Source organism: Lathamus discolor, chromosome 19 (genome assembly GCF_037157495.1).
Source record: "Lathamus discolor isolate bLatDis1 chromosome 19, bLatDis1.hap1, whole genome shotgun sequence".
In the NCBI taxonomy this organism is placed as follows: Eukaryota; Metazoa; Chordata; class Aves; order Psittaciformes; family Psittacidae; genus Lathamus; species Lathamus discolor.
Window position 1 is genome coordinate 6,121,200 of NC_088902.1, and position 23,958 is coordinate 6,145,157.

The 23,958-nt window shown below is 54.3% G+C and overlaps 1 protein-coding gene across 5 annotated transcripts; it reads left to right on the forward strand.

Moving 5' to 3' along the window:
• Positions 1–1,390: 1,390 nt before the first annotated feature.
• Positions 1,391–23,819, forward strand: PPARD (peroxisome proliferator activated receptor delta). Of its 5 annotated transcripts, XM_065698133.1 has the most exons (9): positions 2,471–4,773; positions 5,560–5,649; positions 13,503–13,608; positions 16,941–17,175; positions 17,831–17,982; positions 19,060–19,198; positions 19,769–19,971; positions 20,368–20,821; positions 21,788–23,819. In XM_065698133.1, the coding sequence occupies exons 4-9, from the start codon at positions 17,040–17,042 to the stop codon at positions 22,033–22,035; spliced, it is 1,332 nt and encodes a 443-aa protein (XP_065554205.1). In that variant the 5' UTR covers positions 2,471–4,773; positions 5,560–5,649; positions 13,503–13,608; positions 16,941–17,039; the 3' UTR covers positions 22,036–23,819. The 5 variants fall into 5 exon arrangements, with proteins under 5 accessions (XP_065554204.1, XP_065554205.1, XP_065554203.1 ...); XM_065698132.1 differs by lacking the exons at positions 2,471–4,773; positions 13,503–13,608 and adding an exon at positions 1,391–1,413; XM_065698131.1 differs by lacking the exon at positions 13,503–13,608.
• The last annotated feature ends 139 nt before the right edge of the window (positions 23,820–23,958 follow it).

Genomic DNA, 23,958 nt, shown 5'->3' on the forward strand with positions numbered 1-23,958 from the left:
GGAAGGGGTCCCTGCCCGTGGCAGGGGTTGGAGCTGGAGGAGCTTTAAGGTCCCTTCCAACCCAAACCAGGCTGGGGTTCTGTGATTCTATGAATTGCTGCAGCCTTCCAGGGTGACCCTGGCAAAGCTGCTCATTGCTCCATGTGATCCACAGGCAGAGCAAGAACAGGGAGCGTGTCAAATGATGGTCTCTGCTGGGAAGGAAATGTGCTGGGTGGAAATGCACTGATGGGAGAGAGCTTCATTAGCTCAGCCTTGCCCTGACCAGCCGCTGGGACAGGTACGTGCCACACCACACCTAGACACGCAGAAGGGGCCACCTCCACCTGCCTCCATGGCTCTGTGCCTTGTCACAAGGGCTCTCACCCCATGCGCAGCCCCTAGATGTGGGACCACATCCCTGCTGGTGTCATCACCGTTCTCCAGCTCTGGGGCTGCCTCATCCCTCCTCAGAGCAGCTCCCCAGAGCGTTGCCTTGCTCCCAAGAGCCTAGTTCCCACGCGGCAGGAAGCTGTCCATTGACTGCTGCAGGCAGGGACAGGCGTGGAGGCAACAGCCAGAACCAGTCAGCTCCTGCCTTTGATCTGCTGCCAGGTTTGGATGCGCCCAGATGTGTCTCACCCTCCCGGAGCAGCCACCGCTGATGCGCCCCAGCGCCTCCGACGAGGAATAAACCGCAGCAGGATCACGGGGAGAGCTTATGGAGGCACTGGTGAAGCGCAGCTCTGCTGCGGCAGCCGTGCCACGGGGCCCTGCTGCCCTTCCTGGGGGGACCCTGGAGCTCTCGGTGGGGTAACGTCTCCCGCGTGAGTGCCTGCAGCTCGGCCACGAGCCCTGCTGCTCTCCGCACCAGCATTTCGGCCCCCCGCGCAGCTCTGCCGCCCTGGTGCGCGCTTCCAGGAACGCCGCAGCTGCACTGAGGAGGCGGCAGGGGAGTACCTGCGGCGGGGGCAGAGCCCAGCCCCGGCTGCGGTTCAGGCGGTGCGGAGGCACCGAGCAACGGCCGCACCCCCCCCGCGGGCAGCCGGGCAGCCCCGGGGAGCAGAGCAGAAAGGGCCGGGACAGGGCAGCGGAGGGAAGCCGCGAGCTCCCGAGGCGCCTCCAGCGAGGCCGCGGCCGGGCAGCCCCGCAGGGCTCCCCCCGCGCACGGCGGCTCGGGCCGGAGCAGGGCGCCCCCCGCGGCGCGGAGGCCTCAGTGCCGCGGGGCGGGGCGGGCGCTGGGGCCGGAAGCTCTCAGAGGCCCCTCCCGCCCCGCTGTGCCCCGTGACCCCCCCGCCGCCATCTTGTGCCGCGGCCGGGCGGGGGGCGGGGGGGGAAGCGCGTCCCGTGCCCGCCAGGGGGCGCCGCGGGGCGGGGCGGGCTCGCGCCGTTGCCGTGGTGATTCCGTGCGGACCCGCCGACGGCCGCGATTGGGTGAGCGGCGTTGGGGGCGCGGTGGCGTAAGGGCGGGCGCGGTGACGTAAGGGGTTGAGGGGCGGGAGTGGCGGCCGTGAGGGGAGCGGGGCCGGGCCGGGGCTGGCGGAGGAGGTGAGCGGGGGCCGCGGGGGGCCGGAGGAGACGGGGAGGGACACGTGACACGTGACACGTGGGTCAGCGGGGGCAGGGGCATGAGGGGGCCTTAAGGGGCAGTGCAGGTAGAGATAGAGATGTGTGGGGTCCGGGGTTAAGGGGCACTGCGGATAGCGGTATGTGGGGGCCGGACGTGTGGGACTGGAGATGGGGGTGTGTGGGGGCTATGGGCAGTTGGGGTAGGGTATGTGGGGTGCAGGGGGTGTGGGGCAGTGGGGCTAGGTGTGTGAGGGGGGGGACGGGGGCTGTGGGGCACTGGCCGCAGGGAGGAGGCCGGGTGTGGGGCAGAGGGGCAGCTGAGCTGTTGGGGGTTGATGCCGGGGTGGAGGCTGGGGACGGGGCTCGCTGTGGGTCCAGGTTTGAGGAGAGGGGTGCATGGGGGCTGTATGGGGAGGGAGGGGTGGTGTGGGTCTGAGTGTGGAGGAGGCGGGGCAGGGACCTGGGGGCAGTGATTTGCAGGGCTGGGAGAGCAGGGGCACGTCGGTGACTTCAGGTCTCAGGCTCATGTTGCTGCATGGGTAATTGGGGAAGATGGAGGACGGGACACGGCCCAAACAGGGGAGGCTCTGGGGGGACAAGATGGGGCAGTCTGCCTTTCTTCTGTGCCAGGGGTGGGGTGGCAGAGGCGGAATTACCCAGGGGTTTAGGGTGCCAGTGAGGGGCACTGCTGGGGTGTGGGGCTGGAAGAAGCACAAGGGTCAGGATGACACATCAGTGGTGCTTCAGGCAAGGGGCTGCTTGAGGGGAAAGGATCTGAGAATCCTTGTCTTCTGCCTCATATCTCCACTTTGTGCTGCTGCTTTCCCTGAGATCCCAGATAAAAGGTGTTTACTTCTTCTGCCGGGCTTTTTTCCACTTGTAGGGGTTATGCTGCACTAGTAAATTGTGGCTCTGAAGCACCTGAGACTTCTGCGTGAGGTCGCTTGTCCCATGCTGTGAACACTCATAGCTGAGTGCAGGAAGGTGGTACCTGCATGCTGGCTGGGTTGAGTGTAACCCTTCATTACCCTTAAAAGCACTGGTAAAAAACCTTAGGTGAAGGAGTATGCAGAAGTAGGTGGTAGGACTTGAAGCAGGAGACCTAATTTGTTTTCATGGTACTCTCCTGTTTTGTCCTACCAACCTGTTGCAGTTTTCCCTTCCTTGTTGGCTAGCTCCAAGCTCTGTTGTTACAACCAACTAGGATCATGGGATCATGGAATAGTTAGGTTCGGAAAGGACCCTAAGATCATCCAGTTCCAACCCCCTGCCATGGTTCTGTTGTTACATTGAACTGTTACTCACCAGGTGAGTTTTGACCTCCTGTTTTCCAGGTGGTCAGAGGGCCTCCTGGCCTTGCTATACTTCCAGATGTTTGTGTGCACTGACTGCACCTCAGGTGATGTTTAAGAGTCTTATTCTATGATCATAGAATCATATAATCAGAGAGCCTCTAACCTACTTAGAGAAGCCAGTGAGTTAAAGTTCAAAACCTGTTGACAAGGTAGGTGTGTTTTAGTGTCCCTGGATGGAAACTCGAGGCACAGAGAGGAAAGGCAGCTGAAGATGCAGCTTGTCAGCAGGGCAGGGGAGAATACACTCCCCACTGTGATGATCCCATCTATGCTGTTCCCAAAGCATCTGTCTGTCACCAACTGTATTGTATCTGCAGGGCTTTAAACAGCGTCTGGGTGTAACTTCCTCAGCCTTGGCCACCTTCTTTGACAGCTGTGCTGGGAGGCCCCTTGCACACAAATGACAGTCATGCCTGTGGGCAGGAATCGGTCTCTTGAGCCCTCCTGTCTTGGGAAAGCCCCTTTGAATGGGCTGGGGGTGGTCAGAGAGAAGTAGGCTTTGGATGTGACGTAGGGTCTGGGTATTGTCCATCATGGTGGTGCAGAGGGATCTGAGCATGGAAAGAGGACGCAGTGGTGGTGGGAGTCTGAAGGCTGGTAGCAGCGTTGATCTCTTGAACTGGTGACCTGGTTTGAGCAGCCCACTTCCCATTTCTACTCCTCCTGGCCCTCCTCCTGCCATCTCTCTCTGTGCAATCTCCCTGGCTGCCTTCAGTGGAAAATCCCTTTCTCCTCCTGGTGCAAACATGCCCCAGGCTGTGCTGAGGTGGGAGTTTTCTCTGTGACTGTGTGATGTGTCAGCCAGGGATACAAGAGGAAGCGTTCAGGAGGGATGTGCTGGCAGGTTCCCTCTGCACCCTGCTGAGCTGATGCAAGTGTTGCCTTGTGTGTGGTGGTGATGGGGCATGCTCTGGCAGTTAGCTGTGAGCAGGACAAGGTGAGCCAGTAATTCAGTTCTAATGCTCAGCTCTCTGGCAGCAGCAGAGTGCTCTGCTCTGTGATGGAAGGGAGCTCAGGGTGTGATTTGTGCACTCCCAGGGCCTGATTCATGCCGTCCTTGACAGTGTCAATGTTTCACTTTATTCCTGAATCAGGGACAGGCTTTCTTGCTGGTGCAGGGGAAGAAAGCACACTCCTGATGTGCCAACGGGGTTGTGAAGACTTTATTCCTGTCTCTCACCAGGAGGCTTAAAGAAAAACTTTGGGCATTTAGAAAAACCACCTTCTGTTTTGGGAGAGAACCTGCTGTAGCTTTAGTGTCCCGCTGTGAAAGGGAAGCTTCTGTGTGTGGGTTTATGGCCCTCATTAAAGCAGAGAGCTGGGTGCTGGATCTGTGCTTCCCTCCCCAGATGACCTTTGGGCAGGCTTGTCCTGGCTCAGGTCGCAGCCCCAGTGCGGGTGAAGCTGGCGCAACCACTCTCTTCTCTGCCCATAAACCCAGGGCAGTCACGCTCTTCTCTACATACCAGGTAGAGAAGTGTTTGCTTACCAGGGCAAGCACTCTCTTCAAGGTGGGAACTGTGATTTTTTTTTTTTATCACTGACCACAAGAAAGAGCCGTCCTCATGCAAATGGTGCTCCAGTGCAAAAGACCGGGCTTATTTTTGTGTTTCTCACACTCACACCCTCCCCGGACATACCTGGGCTGTCGGTGGTGTAGGAAACACTCTCCACACTCACGCTACTGTGCTGGGAGCCTCAGCTTTTGGGGCAGGGAATTTACTTCTTTTTTTCCATCCTCTTCTGAGCAGGTGTGAGTCCTGTGGCAGACCCAGGAGGTGCAGGAGGGTGTGCAGGGGCTGTGGTATTCACTCTCTGCCCTGAATTTGCCCCACTTGCCTGCTGAGCCACCCCTCTTGCTGGGTTCACGGTCAGTGTTCCTCTGCTTTGTGCATCATGCTGTGTTGGAGGTAGCAGTCCCAAAAGGGGCTTTTCCATCGGGTGGGAGCAGCCGCTGAGCTTGGGTAATGTTAGGCAGGGTACAAGGGTTCAAGTAGCATCATGTTCACAACATCTTTATTTAATATGTTAGTCCAGTTAGTCTGCATAACTGTGTCTAAAAATAGAGTGCATTTTCTCCAAGTCCTCTAGTTTAAAGCCTCATAAGCTGGGTTTTTCTCCCCAGCGTTGGTCTCTTGATGCTCTCCTGAGTCTGAAATTCTCAGGCTATTTGCAAAGCTATCAGGAAAACCAAGAAGAGTGAATGAACTCTGTCAAATCCTCAAATTTCAGGCACTGAGAAGGAAGTTTAAAGCTGCAGTAGCTTTCTGGCAGCCTTTTAAAGGTGGATTAAGCAAACTGAGTAAACAAACCACCTTACAGCCACCACACACCTTTTTTCTAGCATCTGCTTCATGCATTGTCATAAAAACTCGAGGTCACTGGCCTCTGACCTAAGGCAAAGGTGTTCAAAGCCTGGTGAGGGGTTGGGGCTGGCTCTGTTGGGGGTTTACTTCTCCTCCCCGGCTCACAGAAGCTGTTGGAGCTCCGGGAGACACTGTGAGGGGACTCAGCCCAGCCTATGGTTTCAGCATGCAGTAGAGGGAGTGTGTGTTTAAATTGCAGAGCTGTTGTTGGATCCAGCCCAGTTCTTCCAGCAGCATAAATATCTGGCCTTCAGCACAGCCCTGCAAATTCCCCTTGTGTTCTCTTGCAGATTGCTTCAGTCTTCAGCTCTCTATGCTGACATGGTAACTGAAGAGTGGCTTTCAGCGACAGGCAGACAGGGGACAGCGGCTCCGGAGAGGTAACCCTTTCCCTTCCATCTAGGAAAGCATTTATCCTACCTGTGTTTTTAAAAACTTGGGGAAGAGCCTGGGAAGTGTAGCTTGCATTCAGCAAGCTTTCCTTTTGTCCATGAGCTTAAACTTGCTTTTTTAAATTTAAACTGTTTGCCTTATTTTTGCTCAGTTTTTGAATGCAGTCTTAATGGATTACACTTAGGGGTATGCTGTGAGTATCATAGTCTAATCCTGTTCTTCTAAGCCGACTGTTACTGTCAAAGTGCAGTGACCTAATATTTGATTATTTCACTGGTTTTTATGACTGAAGGTGGCTGTTGTAGACTGGGGAGGGCACATGAGATCAGGGACTGCATTTGGGTAATCCTGATCCAGACATGTGATCTGGCAGCAGTGCTGATACTGTCTATCACCTTACTCTGACAAAGCTGAGCAGGTTACAGCAGAGCTGGGACAGGGAGTTTGAGGAGGGGGTCAGCACGGCCTTGGGTGGACATTATCCTGCCCACAGACCCCTGAAATGATGCCCGAAAGTCTTCACTGCAGTCACCCTGCACCCCTATGCTGCATGTAGCCTCTAACAGTGCCATGGCTGTCTGTGTGTAGGGGAGAGTTATTTTTGCTGCAACACACATCTAAGGTGTTCAGCTGGACAGAGATGTGGTTTTCTGTGTCCAGCTGGTGCAACTGTTGTGCTGTCTCTGTTCTGACATTTGAGACATGGACTTCCAAGGATCTTTGCAGCGTGTGGAAAGGATTTTGTAATGAGCCACATGAGGCTTTGCTGATCAGAAGAGCGCTGTTGTACAGAGATGCTTACTGGTCTCTGTCTCTCCAGCATTTTGCCTGTTGACAAATATATGTATCTTTGTACAGTACATCTTGTTGACTTTTGGTAATATTTTGCCTGTAGCTGTTGAATTATGAACTGGAAATCTGCAAATGTTCTTTTAGACACAGGAATTGGAGCCACAAGAGGCTCCTGGGCTCCTGCATGCAGCAGGACCCAACACACAAATGTTTTTTCAGCTGGGTGAGATGCTGTTACAGTGGTTCTGCCCGAAAGGAAGAACGGTGCTGCCAGGACCCATCCTGGCTTGTCCTGACCGAAATTTGGGAGATGGTTTATTTTGTGATCTGTATTGACTCTTTTGCTTTATAGCAGGAACAGCAGCCCATACTCATACACACAGGTTTGTTCAGGCTATGTAGCTGCTTTCTCATCAGGGGCTGCAGAGGAATCTCTGCTTTTCTAGAGGTGTCACCATTCACAGATACACTGCTTATCCCTGAGATAATCTTGGAGACTGGGGAAGTCTAGACAAGCAGAAGTGATTTCCATAGCGAGTACAAGTAAAATTTTTCTGTAGAACTTTTATTTAGTTTTATACTCTGATATGTGCTTGCATTGGCAGAATACCTCAAAAATTACTTTTCCAAAGCTGGGTTTAGAGTGGAACAATTGATGCCAATATGAAGCCTTTTGGTCAAGGCATCTTCTCCAGAATGAATGCTTTGGGCATTCATTGGAGCCCTCCAGTGAACCCGTCCCAGGGTTCGCTGGAGCCCTTCTTGGTTGCAGGAAGGGATTAGAGCAGAACTGACTCAGGATGTATCTTTCAGGATGAGATCTTAAAATGCTCTAATATTCCTTGTTAGGATCATAGCATCTGGAAAATGTGCACAAGTTCTTGGAAGACACACATCTAAGATCCGTTGAGTCAGGTCTTTCAAATTGGCTTCGCAAAGGGTTCCAGAGTGTGTGTCGAGGTGCTTTCCAGGGATCCCCATGGCCAAGTTCTGCTCAAAGGTTTGGGGTTTGTGCAGGCTGTGGTTTGCAGGGAATCCTGACTGGGGAGGAGGACATAGAATAAAAGCACAAGACGGAAGCACGAACATTTCTTGTGGTGCTGGATCAAGCCAGAGCACGTGTCTGAGGCTTGTGGAGAGCAACAGCCAGATAATGTCTGTGCTAACCAGAACTGTTGCCCTCATGCTGTATTTTCTGGTTTGCCCTAGTCTGGGAACTGGAATTTGGAACAGCAAAAACCAGAACATGCACATTCAACCCCATAATAGAGATGTGGAATGGAGACAGGGAACAGTTCTGGTGGTTTAGAAGGGCAGATAAGCTTTCTTACCTGAGCTGATAGGGAAGCATTTATTTGATGGTCTGTTAAGACAAACTTTACTAATGAATTAGGAAGGGCTTGGTCAGGCCAAAGAGAGGATGGGTGAGATGGCTTCAAACTAAGCAGTGTTTTGTGCAGCCACCTCAGTGATGGGAGCCTCAAATTCCTGTCCTGCCCCATTTCTTACAAACATTTGTTTTCTTTTAAAGCAACTCTTGATTTCATCTTAATGCCAGTCTGGAATATTTCTGAAAATGTCTAAACCTGCTTTTCACCTTGAAGTTGTTTCTATGGATTCTGCTGGAGCTGTTGGACCTTGAAAGCTGTTAAATCCATGAGGGCTGATGGTCAGTGGGTTCTCATGACTGTGCCATGTAGTTGGACTGAAGGACATGGGAATCTCTGGAAAAGGGTCGTTGATGAGCATGAGCTAGAGCTGTTGGAACCCACTGAGCTCCCAGGAGCTGGTTGACCTGGTTGTGTTAGGAAGTGGTTGTTGTTGGCTGTGTACTTTGGCTTCTCTATCTGTACCCCCAAAATGATGCCAAAGACATGAAGATGTTGTAAAAGATGCTAATGCTTTGCTCACACGTTTGGGGTCTGGGGCCTGAGGTGGAAATCCAGCTGGGCACACTGTGATCCTCTCAAGAGGTGGAAATCCAAATGGTCAGAGCACACTGTGATCCTCTAGCTGGCAGAGGAGTCTTGGCAGGATGCTGCTGACATGACTGCTGCTTGGATCGCTGCTGAAAACACAGGGAAACCTCCTTCTGCAGTCAGCTCTGGTTGTGTGAATGTAGCCAGAAATAGTCAGGAAACATCATTCCCCTGTAGTTCCCTAAGAGGGTGTTGAACTAGTTTGTGTAACAAGGTTAATATAATGTTCTCTGGGGTTTTCTGTACGGAGATGTTCACAGTCAAACAGACTCCCTCTTTTTCCTTGCTCTGTTGTTAAAATAGGAACAAATCACTGTGTTTGCTGCATCCCCTAGGCCCTGCTGAATCATGTGAACTTGGGCCTGGGCATAATTGCTCACTGTCAGCCACATCCTGGGAGCAGAGCAGTGTGCCCAGGATATTTTGCTAAGGTCTACAAAACCAGTAGCACTTTTGTGCGAGTCCAGATGTAAGTGTAACAAAACTTGTATATAGGCTGGAGGATTCTTGTCTAGTTGTGGGGTTTTTTACTATTTAGCCCAGAGATCTAAGATCTCTGTCACTGCAAAGAGAATCAGTCATGGGGTGGTTTGGGTTGGAAGGTACCTTAAAGCTCCTCCAGCTCCAACCTGTGCCACGGACAGGGACCCCTTCCACTGGAGCAGCTTGCTCCAAGCCCCTGTGTCCAACCTGGCCTTGAGCACTGCCAGGGATGGGGCAGCCACAGCTTCTCTGGGCACCCTGTGCCAGCGCCTCAGCACCCTCACAGGGAACAGCTTCTGTCCAAGAGCTCATCTCAGTCTCCCCTCAGGCAGGTTAAAGCCATTCCCCTTGGCCTGTCCCTACAGGCCCTTGTCCCAAGCCCCTCTCCAGGTTTCCTGCAGCCCCTTTAGGCACTGGAGCTGCTCTCAGGTCTCCCCTTCAGGAGCCTTCTCTTCTCCAGGCTGCCCCAGCCCAGCTCTCTCAGCCTGGCTCCAGAGCAGAGCTGCTCCAGCCCTCGCAGCATCTCCATGGCCTCCTCTGCCCTCGCTCCAACAGCTCCACGTCCCTCTTGTGCTGCTGCCCCAGAGCTGGATCAGGGCTGCAGGGAAGGTCTCCCCAGAGCACAGCAGAGGGGGAGAATCCCCTCCCTGGCCTGTGCTCACACTCTGGGTGTGCAGCCCAGCACACAGCTGGCAGAGAAGTTGTCTTGCTACTGATTTTGTGTGTGTTTTCCTGAATCTGGGAGCACTGGAAGCCTAACAGTAAACCTTACTGGGTATTTGGCTCCAGACAGCAGCCTGCACACACTTGTGTATGATCCAGAGGGATGCATTGGCTGGCTGCTACTTTTCCACCCTTCATTGCTTTTCTGGGGAGCTGATTGCCGCATCCAGACACTGGGGTGACACTTGCTGGTGTCCCAATAACACTCTTTGGGGAAAAATAGAATGTTTCCTGGTGCCTGCAGCACTGCCAGCTGATGGCCTTGCTCGCTGCCAGCACTGCTCCTGTTTGCACTTGTTCCACTTGCTGCTTTCCTGGTTTTCCATTGAAATGCTGCTGGGAGTCTGTAACAGCCTGTGCCCACTGTTTGCCTTGGGAAGTGGTGTTGCTGTTCCCATGAGCTCCTCCCTCGTCAGCCCTGTTCTATAATTACTGATGTTCCTGAAACCGGATCCTTCCACGTGTCCTGCTCAGGTTCAGGACAAGGGGTCTGTAAGCAGAGTGCCCTGGAGTAAAGTGTGAGGGGACTGCAAGAAGTTGTGGAAAGTATCAGCTTACAGTGGTGTGGTGGGCTCTCTGAGCTGCCAACGTCCTCACCTTCGGGATGGTAAAGGGAATGTATCCCAGACAGCTTCTGTGGCGCTTCCAGAGACGGGAATGTGAAAGCTGGCACTTGTGGGACAGCAGCAGAGGCTGCTGAAAGAACATAAATAGGGGCCACTGGGCTGGGTTGGTGGGTCCCTATGAGGAGACGGGAGCAAGGTCTGTGGGTCCAAGAGTCCCTTTAGACCCTTGATCATTGCTGCAGCCCCATACAAGCTGCTCTGTGCCTCTCTGCCAGCTCCATGCATGCTGTTTGCAACCCTGTTCCCGAAGCATTGCCAGGGCTTCACAGCCACCTCTGCTATGAAGCCAGTGCACCACTGGAGTGCAGTGGGATGAGCCTCTCTCCTTACCAGACTTCATGATCTTCTCAAATAGCAGCACAATGAGTTTCCAGCTCTGAGTAGCCCTGGTGGTGTCACCTTTCTGGTACCTGCTTGTCTCCTGGCTGTGGTCCTTGTTCCAGCAGGTCAGACCTGTGTTCCCCTCCTGCCCATGGATGCTCTGGGCTGTTCTGAGCTGACAGCAAAGCAGAGATATTGGTCAACAATTGCCAGGAGGAGATGGGCTGGTTTATTTAATCCTGGCTGTGCTTGGTATAGGAACATACAACAGGAGAAGGGGTCACGAGCAGTGTGCTGAGCTGAGCTGGGCCAGGCTTGGGAGCGTGACTGCAGACAGGTGTCAAAATCCGTAAGATGGGAATAAACAATGACACTTGGCACTGAGGATCCAAAACATGCCGTCGCTGTGAGCTAACGCAGCGGCAGGAAGGAAGCACTCAAAGTCCTGGGTTTGGTTATTTTGGGGATGGGGTTTGGCTTGTTGGGCGTTTTTATGATGATGAAGGAAATGGAGGTTTTGGGATTGATGGAATTTGCTACCGGTCATGAAGAAGGACTTCAGAGAAGAGCTGACAACTCCTCAGCTCTTCACCTCCCACCATACTCTTACCCCTGCTGCTAAAGGCAGCTACAGAGCTGCTCAGAGGATGAAGAGACCAGGGATTCCCTCCAATGGGAAGGTATAGGGATGATTCCTGTGAAAGCACAAACCCTCTCCCAGATTCTGAGCACATCTATGGAGCTGCTGTGCCAGGGATGCCTGCAGCTCCTGGAGGATGAATTAAAGAGCAGAGCAGCCTGACAGGCTCCCTTCTGCACGTGAATTCCTTGCCCAGAGTTTGACTTGCTTCTGGTTTTACCATACCTCTTGCTTTCTGAAGAAACTCAGCACAGGCAAGAAAGCAGGGAGTTTGTTTCGGAGCAAACTACTGTGATCTGGTTTTGTGGACAGCAGCAATTGTGGTGCAGAAAGAGAAGGGTCAGCGAGTTTTGTAACCTTCGTAAGTTTTGTTTTCCATTCAGTGTCCAGGAAGTGGGTGAGTTAAAACATGTGGTAGATGTGTGATTCATTTTGGCTGCTCAAGGCAAGTGAGGGAATCTCCTGCACCCTCTGACACATGTTCCTGAGTTCCCTGAGCAGCAAGAGGGCAATAGCAGCTCTGGCAGCACCCTGCTGCTCAGTCTTCAGGGCTCGTGCTTGCTGAAATGCAGCCAGCACTGGGGAGAACATCATGGCACTGGGCTGGGGCATGGTACAATGCCTGAGCTGATGCTTCAAGGGGAAAGTCTGGCCCTGGCTGTCAGCACTGGCCAGGGGCACATGGAAGGGCTCTTCCTTGCTGCCTCTAAGAGTTTATTTTCTGCATGTTACTTCAACAACCCCAGCAGCGCTCCAGGCTTGGGGAAGAGCAGCTGGAAAGCTGCCTATGGAGAAGGACCCAGGGGTGCTGATTGATGGAGCTGAACATGAGCAGCTTGTGTCCAGGCAGCCAGGAAGCCCCCAGCATCCTGGCCTGTACCAGCACCAGTGCGGCAGCAGGGCCAGGGCAGGGATTGTGCCCCTGCACTGGGCACTGGTGAGGCTGCACCTTGGATCCTGTGTTCAGCTGTGGGCCCCTCACTACAAGAGAGACATTGAGGGGCTGGAGCAGGGCCAGAGAAGGGAATGGAGCTGGTGCAGGGCCTGGAGCCCAAGTGTGATGGGGAACGGCTGAGGGACCTGCGGGGTTCAGATGGAGAAGAGAAGGCTCAGGGGGGACCTGATGGCTCCCTACAAGTGCCTGACAGGAGGATGGAGCCAGGAGGGGCTGGGCTCTGCTCCCAAGGAACCAGGGATGGGACAAGAGGAACCGGCCTCAAGCTGCACCAGGGCAGGTTTAGATGGAGCTGAGGAACAATTCCGACCCCAGAGGGTGCTCAGGCATTGGAACAGGCTGCCCAGGGCAGGGCTGCAGGCACCGGCCCTGCAAGTGCTCACACAGCGTGGAGACGAGGCCTCAGTGCTATGGGTTAGGGGTGGCCTTGGCAGTGCTGGGAGCGGTTGGACTGGATGAGCTTAAAGGGCTTTTCCACCCTGGTTGATTCTGTGACTCTGTGCCTTGAGGCCTGTGAGTAAGGGAGGAAGCACTTGGGCAGTAAGTGCTGCCGAGATCTCATTAGCTCATGATCTTTAAGAAACAAAACCAAACATCTTTGGTGCACTCAAGTTACCTTTCCTCTATTGCAGCATCTGCTTAGCTCTTACTTGGCTTTTGTTGGTAGTAGCTGATGTTGAGGAGCAGGAACAGAAACAGGTACTTGATCTGCAGCTATCGGAAGCTGTGACACAACCCAGGGGACGTCCGCAAGTGATGGCCAAGGAGCAGCAATCACATTTTGTTTATGGATTCAGTTCAATGTCTCTTTGTGGATTCATGATCTGCTGTGCGTCACGGAAAGCGTACAGAGGGCTGTGTTCTCATCTTGCCCCTTCCGAAGGGATTCAATTCTTTTGACCGGGAATTTGGCTAAAACTCCAATCGAGAGGAATACAGACGCAGGCTGGAAGTGCTCCTGCGGTAAACTGGTTCCCTTCGCGATTCCTGGTGACCTCTTTTCCAGTAACTTGAACAACTGCTTCGAGCGGGTCAGCTCTGTGACTTGGCCCTAGGGAGGTTTGGACCTTTTCTTTGGCACTTTGCTTTGCCTGGAAACTCCCATGTTCCAGGGTGGGATCTTATACTGGATGATCCTCCAGATTGCAGTGGGGACTTGGGCAATCCCGTCTGGATAAATATATAGGAAACAAATGGATGTCTCTTGGAGGGGAACGGGAGCATGTGTCCTGACCAGTGAGCACACCAAAATCACCTCTTGTTCGAGCTCACCACCAGTGAAACTACATTTGGGTTAAAGATTAGATCTTTCTAATTACAGGCACTTCCTTGCTCTTGCTCTGGGGCTGTCTGGCTGCCAGCATCTGAGTGTCTGTGTTAGAACACACGTCCCCGTCTTGTGTCGCTGCACTGGGACAAGAACACTGGTGAGAAACCTGGTTTCTTTCGTTCTCCCCTTGCGCCATGTCCCATGTCTCTCCCCCTTTCCTGCTGTATGGTTTAGCTTGGCACAGATGCCAGCTCCCGCTTCTAGTGAAGACAAACTTGTTGCAGTGCTTTTTGCAGCGTGGGAGCAGGCACCTGCCCAAGCCCAGAGCCAGCAAACAACCCCTCTGCTGCCGGCTCCCAGGAGGGTGGCTGCTGCCTCTGCCAGGCTTACCAAAGCTCCTTGGGACGGGGATTGAGGCAAGGGCAGAGCAAGTCACGAGATGATTGTCCTCTTGCTCATTTCCATCCTGTGGAAGAGGAAAGAAAACGGCTTTGCCGGATTCTGCAGAGAAGCTTAGGAAGGAATTCATGTTCCGTGTCCGTGTTTCCATCCTCTTTCCATCACTGCTCTGTAACAGCTGATGAACAGGAAAAGGAGGTGGCTGTGCGCTGGCTGGTGCTTTTTAGCCAAGGGGAGGAGATCGCATCCAGCTGCAGAGCAGTCTGGCTAAGGCACCAAGTGGATGGAGAGGTCCTGGGGCTGAGACGGGCCTTTGGCCATCCTCTGCTATCCCCAGCACCATCCCATAAGGATGCAGGGTTGTGACAGCCCTGCCCATGGCTGTGCTCGTGCTCGGAGTTCAGACAAACCTCTGGCTTCCCAGGACACCCCACTCTGCACCATGGGGCTCACAGGAGCAGAGGAGCATGTGTGAAACCTCAGCACAGCCCCACAGCCTCCATGTGCTGCCCCTGGCCCAGAGGGGAGGGCTGGGGTCACATCTCTTGGCAGGGGGGGCCTGCCACACTGACTGGCTCCACGCTGGGTGCAGGCACAGCCTGTGCCCTGCCTCTCACCTGGGTGGTGGCTGCCTTGGCCCCAAGGCAGAGGTGCAGCCTCCTGTGTGGAATCAATCCTGTTTTCCCTCTCCCCTCCCTCTGTGTGTGTTTAGAAAACAGGGGAATGGCTGAGGGAAAGGCAGGTGTGCAAACAGTGCTCACAGCTTCCCTCTGGCCAGGCCCCTGCACTCTTGGCCTGCAAGGAGATACTAGAACAATACATTCAGAGCTTTCTGGCAGAAGCTTTTCTCTCTCTCTGGCTCTGTCCACTCTCAAAGGGTGGGATCCAAGTCCTTATCTTTCCCCTAGCACCTGTATTTACATGGGGAGTCTTAGCTGGAGCCTGGCCTTGCACTCTGTGAACATCCCACCCTCTGCTTTTCGCCCTCAGGGCTGCACACACATCTCCAGGCACACCAACCCCAGCCCAGGTTCGGTGTTGCTCTGGTGGGTTTGGCAGTGTAAGCTGTGTGTTGCAGACTTGCTGCCACCCTGGGGAGTGCACAGCCCTGAGGAGGTCGGGCAGATGGAGGACAGTGGGGATGCAGCTAAAGTGCTGTGTCCACCTTGTTCCAATGGCAATTGTGGTGAAGCAGAGGGCTTCATCTGCACTGGGTTTAAAGCAAGTGGCCTGTGCTGGATGCCAGCGACAAAAGAGAGCTGCTAAGGAGCTCATGAAGCTGCTGCAGGCTGTATTTTCCACTGTAACTTGGTTTCTCCTGCACAAGCTTGCCCCATTAACTGCTCTTCCAGGCACAAGCATTTTCCTGATGTTTGTACGTTCATTTATATATATCCTTCAGACCTATGGAACTTGTTTCCCTCTGTCTCCCATGAATTGCTTTTCCTGCCTGTGTACCATGTCCCACTGCGTGGGATGTGTGAGAAGAGGCCAAGGATAACACAGCCCTTCAATGGTCCCTCAGTGCTCTTGTGGAGGCACGGGGAGGGAGTGCTCTGCCCTTGTCTGAGCACCCCTCTGCCTGCTCCTGCTCTGAAGGGGGTTGCTGGCTGCCTCTAACAGCTCTCCTGGAAACAAAGCCATCTGCCCTGCAGCTGGAATTCCCAGTGTGGAGGGGAAGAGCAAAGCCCCCTCTCCTGCAGGAGACCTAGGCTCCAGAGGTGACTTGTGTCTGGCTTTGTGACATGTTTGCATTCAGCCTCCTGCGTGCAGGTTTTGCTGATGGCTTTCCAGTGAATCCAAGGAGCTGGCTGTGGTGCGAGCTCCAAGTGCCAATGTGAGGGTCTGCTGCAGGGGGCGAAATGAGCCCAGGAGTCTGGGGTCACTGCTGTTATCCCCCGTCAAACCCAGTGCTGTGGTGTTGGCTTGGCCATGGGTCACAGACCATCCTGGTGCTTGGGGGCTGATCTTGTGAGAGTTCCCTATGAGTAGGTTACTCATTTCCCTCTGCTGTGGGCTCGAGGATGCTGCATCAGTTTAACTGCTGCAAATCGAGGCTTTCCTGGTGGAAGATGGGTTTCAGTGGCTATTTCTCCACTTAAAAATAGCTCCTTTAAGGAATCGGATGCAACTCTACATAAACCAGGATTGAGATAATAATTACTCAAGCAAGAGTCAGTTTAGGAACCAAGATCTGGAGGTAAACGGGCACTGGGATGTTGAGGCATGAGGTGGATGCTCAGGCAAGATCCAGCACAGGACAGAGATGGGAAATGGGGATGCACCATTCACGCAGCCTGAGTTTTCTGTGGTCTGTTTGGGATGGACTAAGGCAAACAAGGAGCGGAAGCATGGGGGGGGGACGGGGCCGTCCCTCCCACAGGAAACCCGGGACTGGGACACAGGCTGGATTGTGTGGCTGTTGTGATCACACTGCTCGAGCACAGCCCAGCAGCTGCTCGGAGCAGCAGCAACACATTGAACCCAGCTCTTGGCACAGGAGCCGAGGTCAGTTACAGCACGACAAGTGGAAATAAACACAACTGGTGGAACTGGCAGCGCTGGAATGGGAAGGAGCGTGACAGGAAGCATCAGGCTTGCAGATGGCTCACACAGGCCAGGGGCTCTCAGCCACTGTCTGCTCTTAACTGAGCCTGGCCCTACCAGCATCTCGCACCCATGGGCATGGAGCTGCTGTGCCCGGCTGCTGCCCTCCCTCCAAGCTCTGGGGGTGGAGGGTGAAGGCAGCCCTACCTGAATCCCTCTGGTGGTGTTGGTGCTGTCAGACGCGGCCTCAGCTCCCACTCTGACACCCCAGGGTGCTGGCTGCTCAGGGGCACATTGTCTGGGGCAGTGTTTCTGCTGTGGGACTTGCAGGGCCCTGCGTGATGCCTGGGCTGGTTTGTGGTCTGGGCTTTGTCTGCTGGGCTTTAACAGCTCCAGTGAGCTTCTGCTTCCTTGAGGCCTGCAGAGTGTTTATACCAGAGTGTAAAGTGACCTGTAAAGGTCCCGCTTGTCTCCCTGGCTTAAGGAGGGAAAGCAGAGGTGCTGCTCGGGGGCTCAGTGGGTGCTTTCTTCTCTGTCCCACAGGCTAACAGGAACAGCCTGGTAGGGTCCATCTCGAATAGACGCGGATGATGCCAGAGCTATGACAGCGATTGCAGTCTTGGCACTGAGGGGTGATCAATTATGGAACAACTACAGGAGGAAGTACCTGAGGTCAGGGAAGAGGAGGAGGAAGAGGAAGAGGCAGTGATGGTGGCAGGCGGAGCCTCAGACACAAGTGGAGGACCAGACAGCTCACTGCCTTCAAGCAGCTACACAGGTGAGTGGAGCCCTGGGAGCATCGAGGCATCCACATGCTCAGCTGCAAGGGCAGAGGACCTGCGCCTGAACGGGGTTTGGTGGCTTGTTTTTAATCTCTCCCCTTTACGAAAAGATGCATGGAGAGGCAGCTCAGGGAGAGGCATAGTTCTTGCTGTGCAGTCACCGCACAGCCATTGACAGAGAGTTGGGAGATGGAAGTTAAAAGGATAGGGAGGTAACGTGAGAGGACTCCCAGGGTGCCTGAGAACCCTTCCCTGGCCACTTCTTGAAGTCCCCAGTGCAAACTGATTGTAGGAGCTGGAGTGGGAAGATTGTTGCTACTGAAGATGCTCCTCCAGAGCCCTGAACATCCCAGCTGGGCAGCCCTATGCCAGCCGCCTGCCAGCTGGGGATTATAATATTGCTGGTTGGATTTTATTGCCTAGACATGAATGCCAGAGGGGAGAAATCAGCACTGATGTGATGTCTCTCATACTGGGGGCTCTTTTGGCTCTGTGCTTGGCATCTGCCTGCAGCCAGTGCCTGATCTTAGATGTTAACTGCCCACTTGCAGTGCCACTGGCAGGGTGGGACAGTGCTGGCAATCCCAGTTGGACAGAACACTGGGTTTGTGGCTACAGCCCAAAGGGATGTACCCTGTTGTGTGCTTGCAGACCTTTCGCAGAGCTCCTCTCCCTCCCTGTCGGACCAGCTGCAGATGGGCTGCGAGGAGGCGGCTTTGGGAGCACTCAACGTGGAGTGCAGAGTCTGCGGAGACAGAGCCTCGGGGTTTCACTACGGCGTCCATGCCTGTGAGGGCTGCAAGGTGTGTGAGGGCTGGGCCAGGCGGAGACTTGACCCCTGGGACCATGATATCTCCAGACAGAAGATTTGCAGCAAAACAGGGATGCAGGATTGAGTGATTGTAAAAACATAGAACCATAGAATGGTTTGTGTTGGAAAGGACCTTAAAGCTCCTCCAGCTCCAACCCCTGCCACGGGCAGGGACGCCTTCCACTGGAGCAGCTTGCTCCAAGCCCCTGTGTCCAACCTGGCCTTGAACACTGCCAGGGATGGGGCAGCCACAGCTTCTCTGGGCACCCTGTGCCAGCGCCTCAGCACCCTCACAGGGAGTAGCTTCTGCCTTAGATCCAACCTGAACTTCCCCTGTTTCAGTCTGAACCCATCACCCCTTGTCCTGTTGCTGCAGTCCCTGATGAAGAGCCCCTCTCCAGCATCCTTGTAGCCCCCTTCAGACACTGGAAGCTGCTCTGAGGTCTCCACGCAGCTTCTCTTCTCCAGGCTGAGCATCATTTGCAACCAGTGTGGAGAGTACAGGCAGACAGATACTGGCCTGGGGGAGGCAGCTGAGATATGTAAGGCCTAAATCTTGCCCCATCATGATTTACTTTGTAAGGCAAATCTGCCTGTCCCCATGGGGGCCCTGGCTTTGCTGTTAAAGGTGCTTTCTGTGCTGCAGCTCAGCAGTGAGCTGTGTGTTTATCCCCCTGGGATCACTGGCCGCAGCTTGGATGTGCCTCTGAAATTCTTTCCCTTACAGCAGATGCCAGCAGGGCTATGTTGGGCCCAGGCCTTGCCAGACATTCCTGCAGCCTGGGGCTCGCTTGTTCCTGCATCCCTCTCTGCCTGCAGAATCACACCCACAGCTCCCAGCACCAACCCAGAGCCCTTCCTCTGCAGCCCCTTGTCCCACCACACAACCTCTCCTTGAGGTGGAGAGTCTGCTTGTGTCAGAGAGCCAGGGCTGCTCCTCCCCACCCGCCTGAACCCCCATGTGGCTCCTAAGGATAAGAACCCTGCCTTGTCCCAAGCCAGAGGTGCTAACACTGCTGTTCCCCTTGTCCCCCTGCTCTGTGTCCCCCTCTGTGCCACCCACCTGCAGGGTTTCTTCCGCCGGACGATCCGCATGAAACTGGAGTATGAGAAGTGCAAGAGGAGCTGCAAGATTCAGAAGAAGAACAGGAACAAGTGCCAGTACTGCCGCTTCCAGAAATGCCTCTCACTGGGAATGTCTCATAATGGTGAGTGGCACTGCTGGGTGCCAAGGGGCCACCTGCCCTTCTGTGAGGGGTTTGTATGTGGCTTTGCTTTAGCCCATTGCTGTCATCTTGCTAAGAGCATCATCTTTCAAACACAAAGGCTTTGAGCCTTTGACTCTTCATCCCCTTCTCCGCAAGAAGGGGTGGTTTGTCAGCGGCATGCAGGCTGGCTGGTGGCATGTGGCTTTCCCTTATGAGTTGGCCCAGAGGGAACTGAACACACAGATTGCTCTTCTGTGCTGGGAGTTGTAAGCTTCAGGTGTAACCATCTTGTTCCTGGGAAAGTAAAGGTGGTTATGTGGGAAGAGGGGTTTGTGTGGGAGCTCAGAGGAGTGGGGATGGGAGCTGGTGTGAGGCTGTGTTGGCAAGAGTAACCAGGAGCAGTAACAGCTGGTTCATGAAGGTGTCAGTGCTGGAGGAGCAGCATCCCCAGAGAAGCATTGTGCTGGTGTTCACCAGCAGACTTCTGTGGTGGCAGAGCAGATGCTGCTACCCTGGATGCATCCCCTGGGATCATCCCCAGTGTCCTGACCGACTGGTGTTGCCCCACAGCAATCCGCTTCGGCCGCATGCCCGAGGCAGAGAAGAGGAAGCTGGTGGCAGGGCTGACAGCGAGTGAGATCAGCTGCCAGAACCCGCAGGTGGCTGACCTGAAGGCATTCTCCAAGCACATCTACAACGCCTACCTGAAGAACTTCAACATGACCAAAAAGAAGGCGAGAGGTATCTTGACCGGGAAGGCCAGCAGCACCCCAGTAAGTTCGCTCCCCAGGGCAGGCAGGGTTGGCCGTGACCAACAAGGGGGGCTGTTCTCTGGGGGATCCTGCTGTAGCTGTTCGCCATGCAGCAGCTCCCAGCTGCAGCCAGATGGGCTCTACAGATCCTGCCCCTGGCTGGGCAAATTCCTGTTCCTCTGCAGGCTTGTGCTGTTCTGAGGGTACAGATTGCCCCAGTAGGAAGAGAACAGCAAAGGGACAGGCAGACAAATGCAAGTGTCCTTGGCAGGGCTGGTATCTCGAGTACCTGCAGCCTGTTCATAGAATCATAGAATAGTTTGGGTTGGAAGGGACCTTCAGAGGCCATCTAGTCCAACCCCCTCTTCAATGAGCAGGGACATAAATGTGTTCCTAACTGCTTGCTTCTTTTTCAAGCAGCCTTTTGTGATCCATGATATGGACACCTTGTGGCAGGCAGAAAAGGGGCTGGTGTGGAAGCAGCTGGTGAACGGCATCCCCCCCTACAAGGAGATCGGGGTGCACGTCTTCTACCGCTGCCAGTGCACCACGGTCGAGACTGTGCGGGAGCTCACAGAGTTTGCCAAGAGCATCCCCAGCTTCATAGGCCTCTACTTGAACGACCAAGTGACTCTGCTGAAATATGGAGTGCATGAGGCCATCTTTGCCATGCTGGCCTCTATCATGAACAAGGATGGGCTCTTGGTGGCCAATGGGAATGGCTTTGTGACCCGTGAGTTCCTGCGTAGCCTGCGCAAGCCCTTCAACGAGATCATGGAGCCCAAGTTTGAGTTTGCAGTGAAGTTCAACGCGCTGGAGCTGGATGACAGTGACCTGTCTCTGTTTGTGGCTGCCATCATCCTGTGCGGAGGTGAGCGGGTGCTCCTGGCCATGAAAGTATCAAGAAGAGTCCTCCTGTACTTAGAGGTGGTTTGGGGTGTGCAGCGGGATCTGAGCTGCAGCTGCCAGAGATCAGCCAGGGGTGTCTGAGGGGGATGGGAGAAAAACAGAACAGTTCCAAAAGCAGCGCTTCCGTGGCAGTTGATGCCTGACAAGCTTGGACCAAGAGCAAGATGTGTAGAATCATAGAATGGTTTGGGTTGGAAGGGACCTTAAGATCATCAAGTTCCAACCCCTGATACAGGCAGGGACACTTCACACTAGACCATGTCACCCAAGGCTCCATCCAACCTGGCCTTGAACACTGCCAGGGATGGGGCAGCCACAGCTTCTCTGGGCACCCTGTGCCAGCACCTCAGCACCCTCACAGGGAGTAGCTTCTGCCTTAGATCCAACCTGAACTTCCCCTGTTTCAGTCTGAACCCATCACCCCTTGTCCTGTCACTGCAGTCCCTGATGAAGAGCCCCTCTCCAGCATCCTTGTAGCCCCCTTCAGACACTGGAAGCTGCTCTGGGGTCTCCACGCAGCTTCTCTTCTCCAGGCTGAGCAGCCCCAATGTTCTCAGCCTGGCTCCATACAGGAGGTGCTCCAGCCCCTGATCATCCTCATGGCCTCCTCTGAACTTGTTCCAACAGTTCCATGTCCTTATGTTGAGGACACCAGAACTGTACAGTGCTGCAAGTGAGGTCTCACGAGAGCAGAGTAGAGGGGCAGGATCCCTTCCTTCGACCTGCTGGTCATGCTGACCAGCAGTGAGAAGTGGCACCTCCTTCTTGTATGCTGCTGTGGGATGTGTTGGCTGAGGGCACGATTCCCCTGGTGTAGCTGCTGAGGATGGAGTCATGGTGGGTGGGTTACAGTCCCCATCTCCCGTTTCCCAGGAGGAGCATGTGCTTTGGAGGGCTACACCATAACGCTGCAGCTTCCTCTCCACAGACCGCCCTGGCCTGATGAACGTGAAGCAAGTGGAGGAGATCCAGGATAACATCCTGCGGGCTCTGGAGTTCCACCTGCAGTCTAACCACCCGGATGCCCAGTACCTCTTCCCCAAGCTGCTGCAGAAGATGGCAGACCTGCGGCAGCTGGTAACCGAGCACGCCCAGCTCGTGCAGAAGATCAAGAAGACGGAGACTGAGACATCTCTGCACCCTCTTCTGCAGGAGATCTACAAGGACATGTACTAAGGACCTGTTATTTATGCAAATGAAGCCATGATTCCCATCAAGACTCTTTGTACAGAAACAAAGAAAACCCTTTCCCCCACGTCTTCCATTTCTTCTACTGGAAACTGTTTTCTCTGTGACCCTGATGTACGGTACATAGGGTGAGATGCCATCAGCCACCTCCTGCTAGGCCAGGGGCTCCCGTTAACGCACACTAACAGATGTACAAAGGCAAATCATAAGCTACAGTTTCCGTTACTACAGCCGAGCTCTTCAGCTGCTCCTTGGAGCAACCGCGCAGTTTACATGGTGGGGTTCCTGCAGCAGCCTGGGGATGGTGGGAGATGGTGTGGTCATTAGGACACCCGAGCGTGGTGCAGGTATCTGCTGGGGCCAGCCACAGCACTGACAAAGTGTCTTGATCTTTGTATTGCACTCCTAGGATGTGGTCCTGAGCTGTGAGGGGCACTTGTAATGAAAGGATGTTTCTCCCTATCCCAAAGAAAAGCCAGAGTGTTTGAAGGTGGGCGGTGTGGTCCTAGCAGAGACCCTCAACTGCTGCCCCCTTCCCTGGGTGTGTGGCGTGTTCCTGTCTCCCAGAGGGATTGTGTGATCTCTGCCTTCCCTTGCTCCTGATACGGCTGTTTCAAAGGGATCCTGCTCCTCAGCACCTCCATGTGAGAGATGGAGGGATGAGGAGGTGGGTTTGGCTCATCAGAATCTACCTTCAGAGCAGAGGATGGAGTCTTTGTGCTCCCCAGGCTGTCCTGCAGGGATGTCAGTTACCAGAAAGGCCTGTGCAAGGCCTGGGGCTGGTTAGGGTGAGGTGCAGGGCTTCTGGCTTCTCCTGCAGCTCCTTTCCCAGCCTGGGGGGCTCTAGGGGTTGTGCAGCAGAGCTCCCTGTCAGTACCTGAGCAAGCAAAGCCTTCAGAAACACCAGCAAGGGGAGAGCCACAGCCAGCCCACAGTGCTTGTGATGCTGAAAGGGCATTGACCTGTTAACTGCCCTGCCTCAGTTTCCCCTCTGTGAAAGGGAGCTGGATTGTCTCTTCTCTGCTCGGAGAGGAGCACAAGGATTAGGTGGTGTGTTGGGTGCAAAGAGCTTTGCAGCTCTAAACCCGTAGAAATGCCAAGGATTTATAAAAGGGGAGACCAAGGGTGGGTTGCCCACGATGAACAGGAGCTTCCTGTCCCCCAGGCTCTGGGAGACACAGAGCTCCAGGGAGGGCTCAGTCCCTCCTGGGACCTACACACCTGCAGCTTGTGGTCCCATATGTCCTGAGCAGCCTTATTGTGATCCTGATATCCTCAAGGAGGGGTTGTGGGAGCAAATCAGTTTTACTTTGTTTTCCTCCTCTTCAGGGTAGCAGATTTCCCTGGTGCAATAATTCCTTTAAAACCCCAAGGGAATTGCTCTGGGTGTCCCCTCCTGTATCCCAGGGCTGGCTGGCCCCAAACCTGCTCCTGCTGCTGCCCCCCAGCTCCCGTCGTGCCTCAGTTTCCCTTTCCCCTCCCTACCTCACAGGGGGGTTATGAATGACCGTTCCTAAAGCACCTTGAAGCCCTCTGGGGGAAGGCACTGGACGGATCCCAGGGGATTTGTCCTCCTCGGTGTGGCCGACATGGGACTCACATGCTCGTTACCTGGGGAACCTTTTGCTCTTCCCTCCTCGCCAGCGTTAACAACCCTCAAACTGAAATGTATATTTTTGCTAGAAGTACCAACCTCCAAGTGTTTTTAATAATATAAATAGTGTCCACAAACTGACTTGACTTTAAATAAATCTGAACTAAATATTTAAGAACCTTTTTAGCATCCAGCCTTTCCGTGTGGGGTTTCACTCAAGCCCCTTGGGGACCTGCCCTTTGGGAGGGTTTGCAGCAGTTCCCAAGGGACTTGGTGTGATTTCCATGGATTTGCCATGATTTCAAGGATTTGTCAGG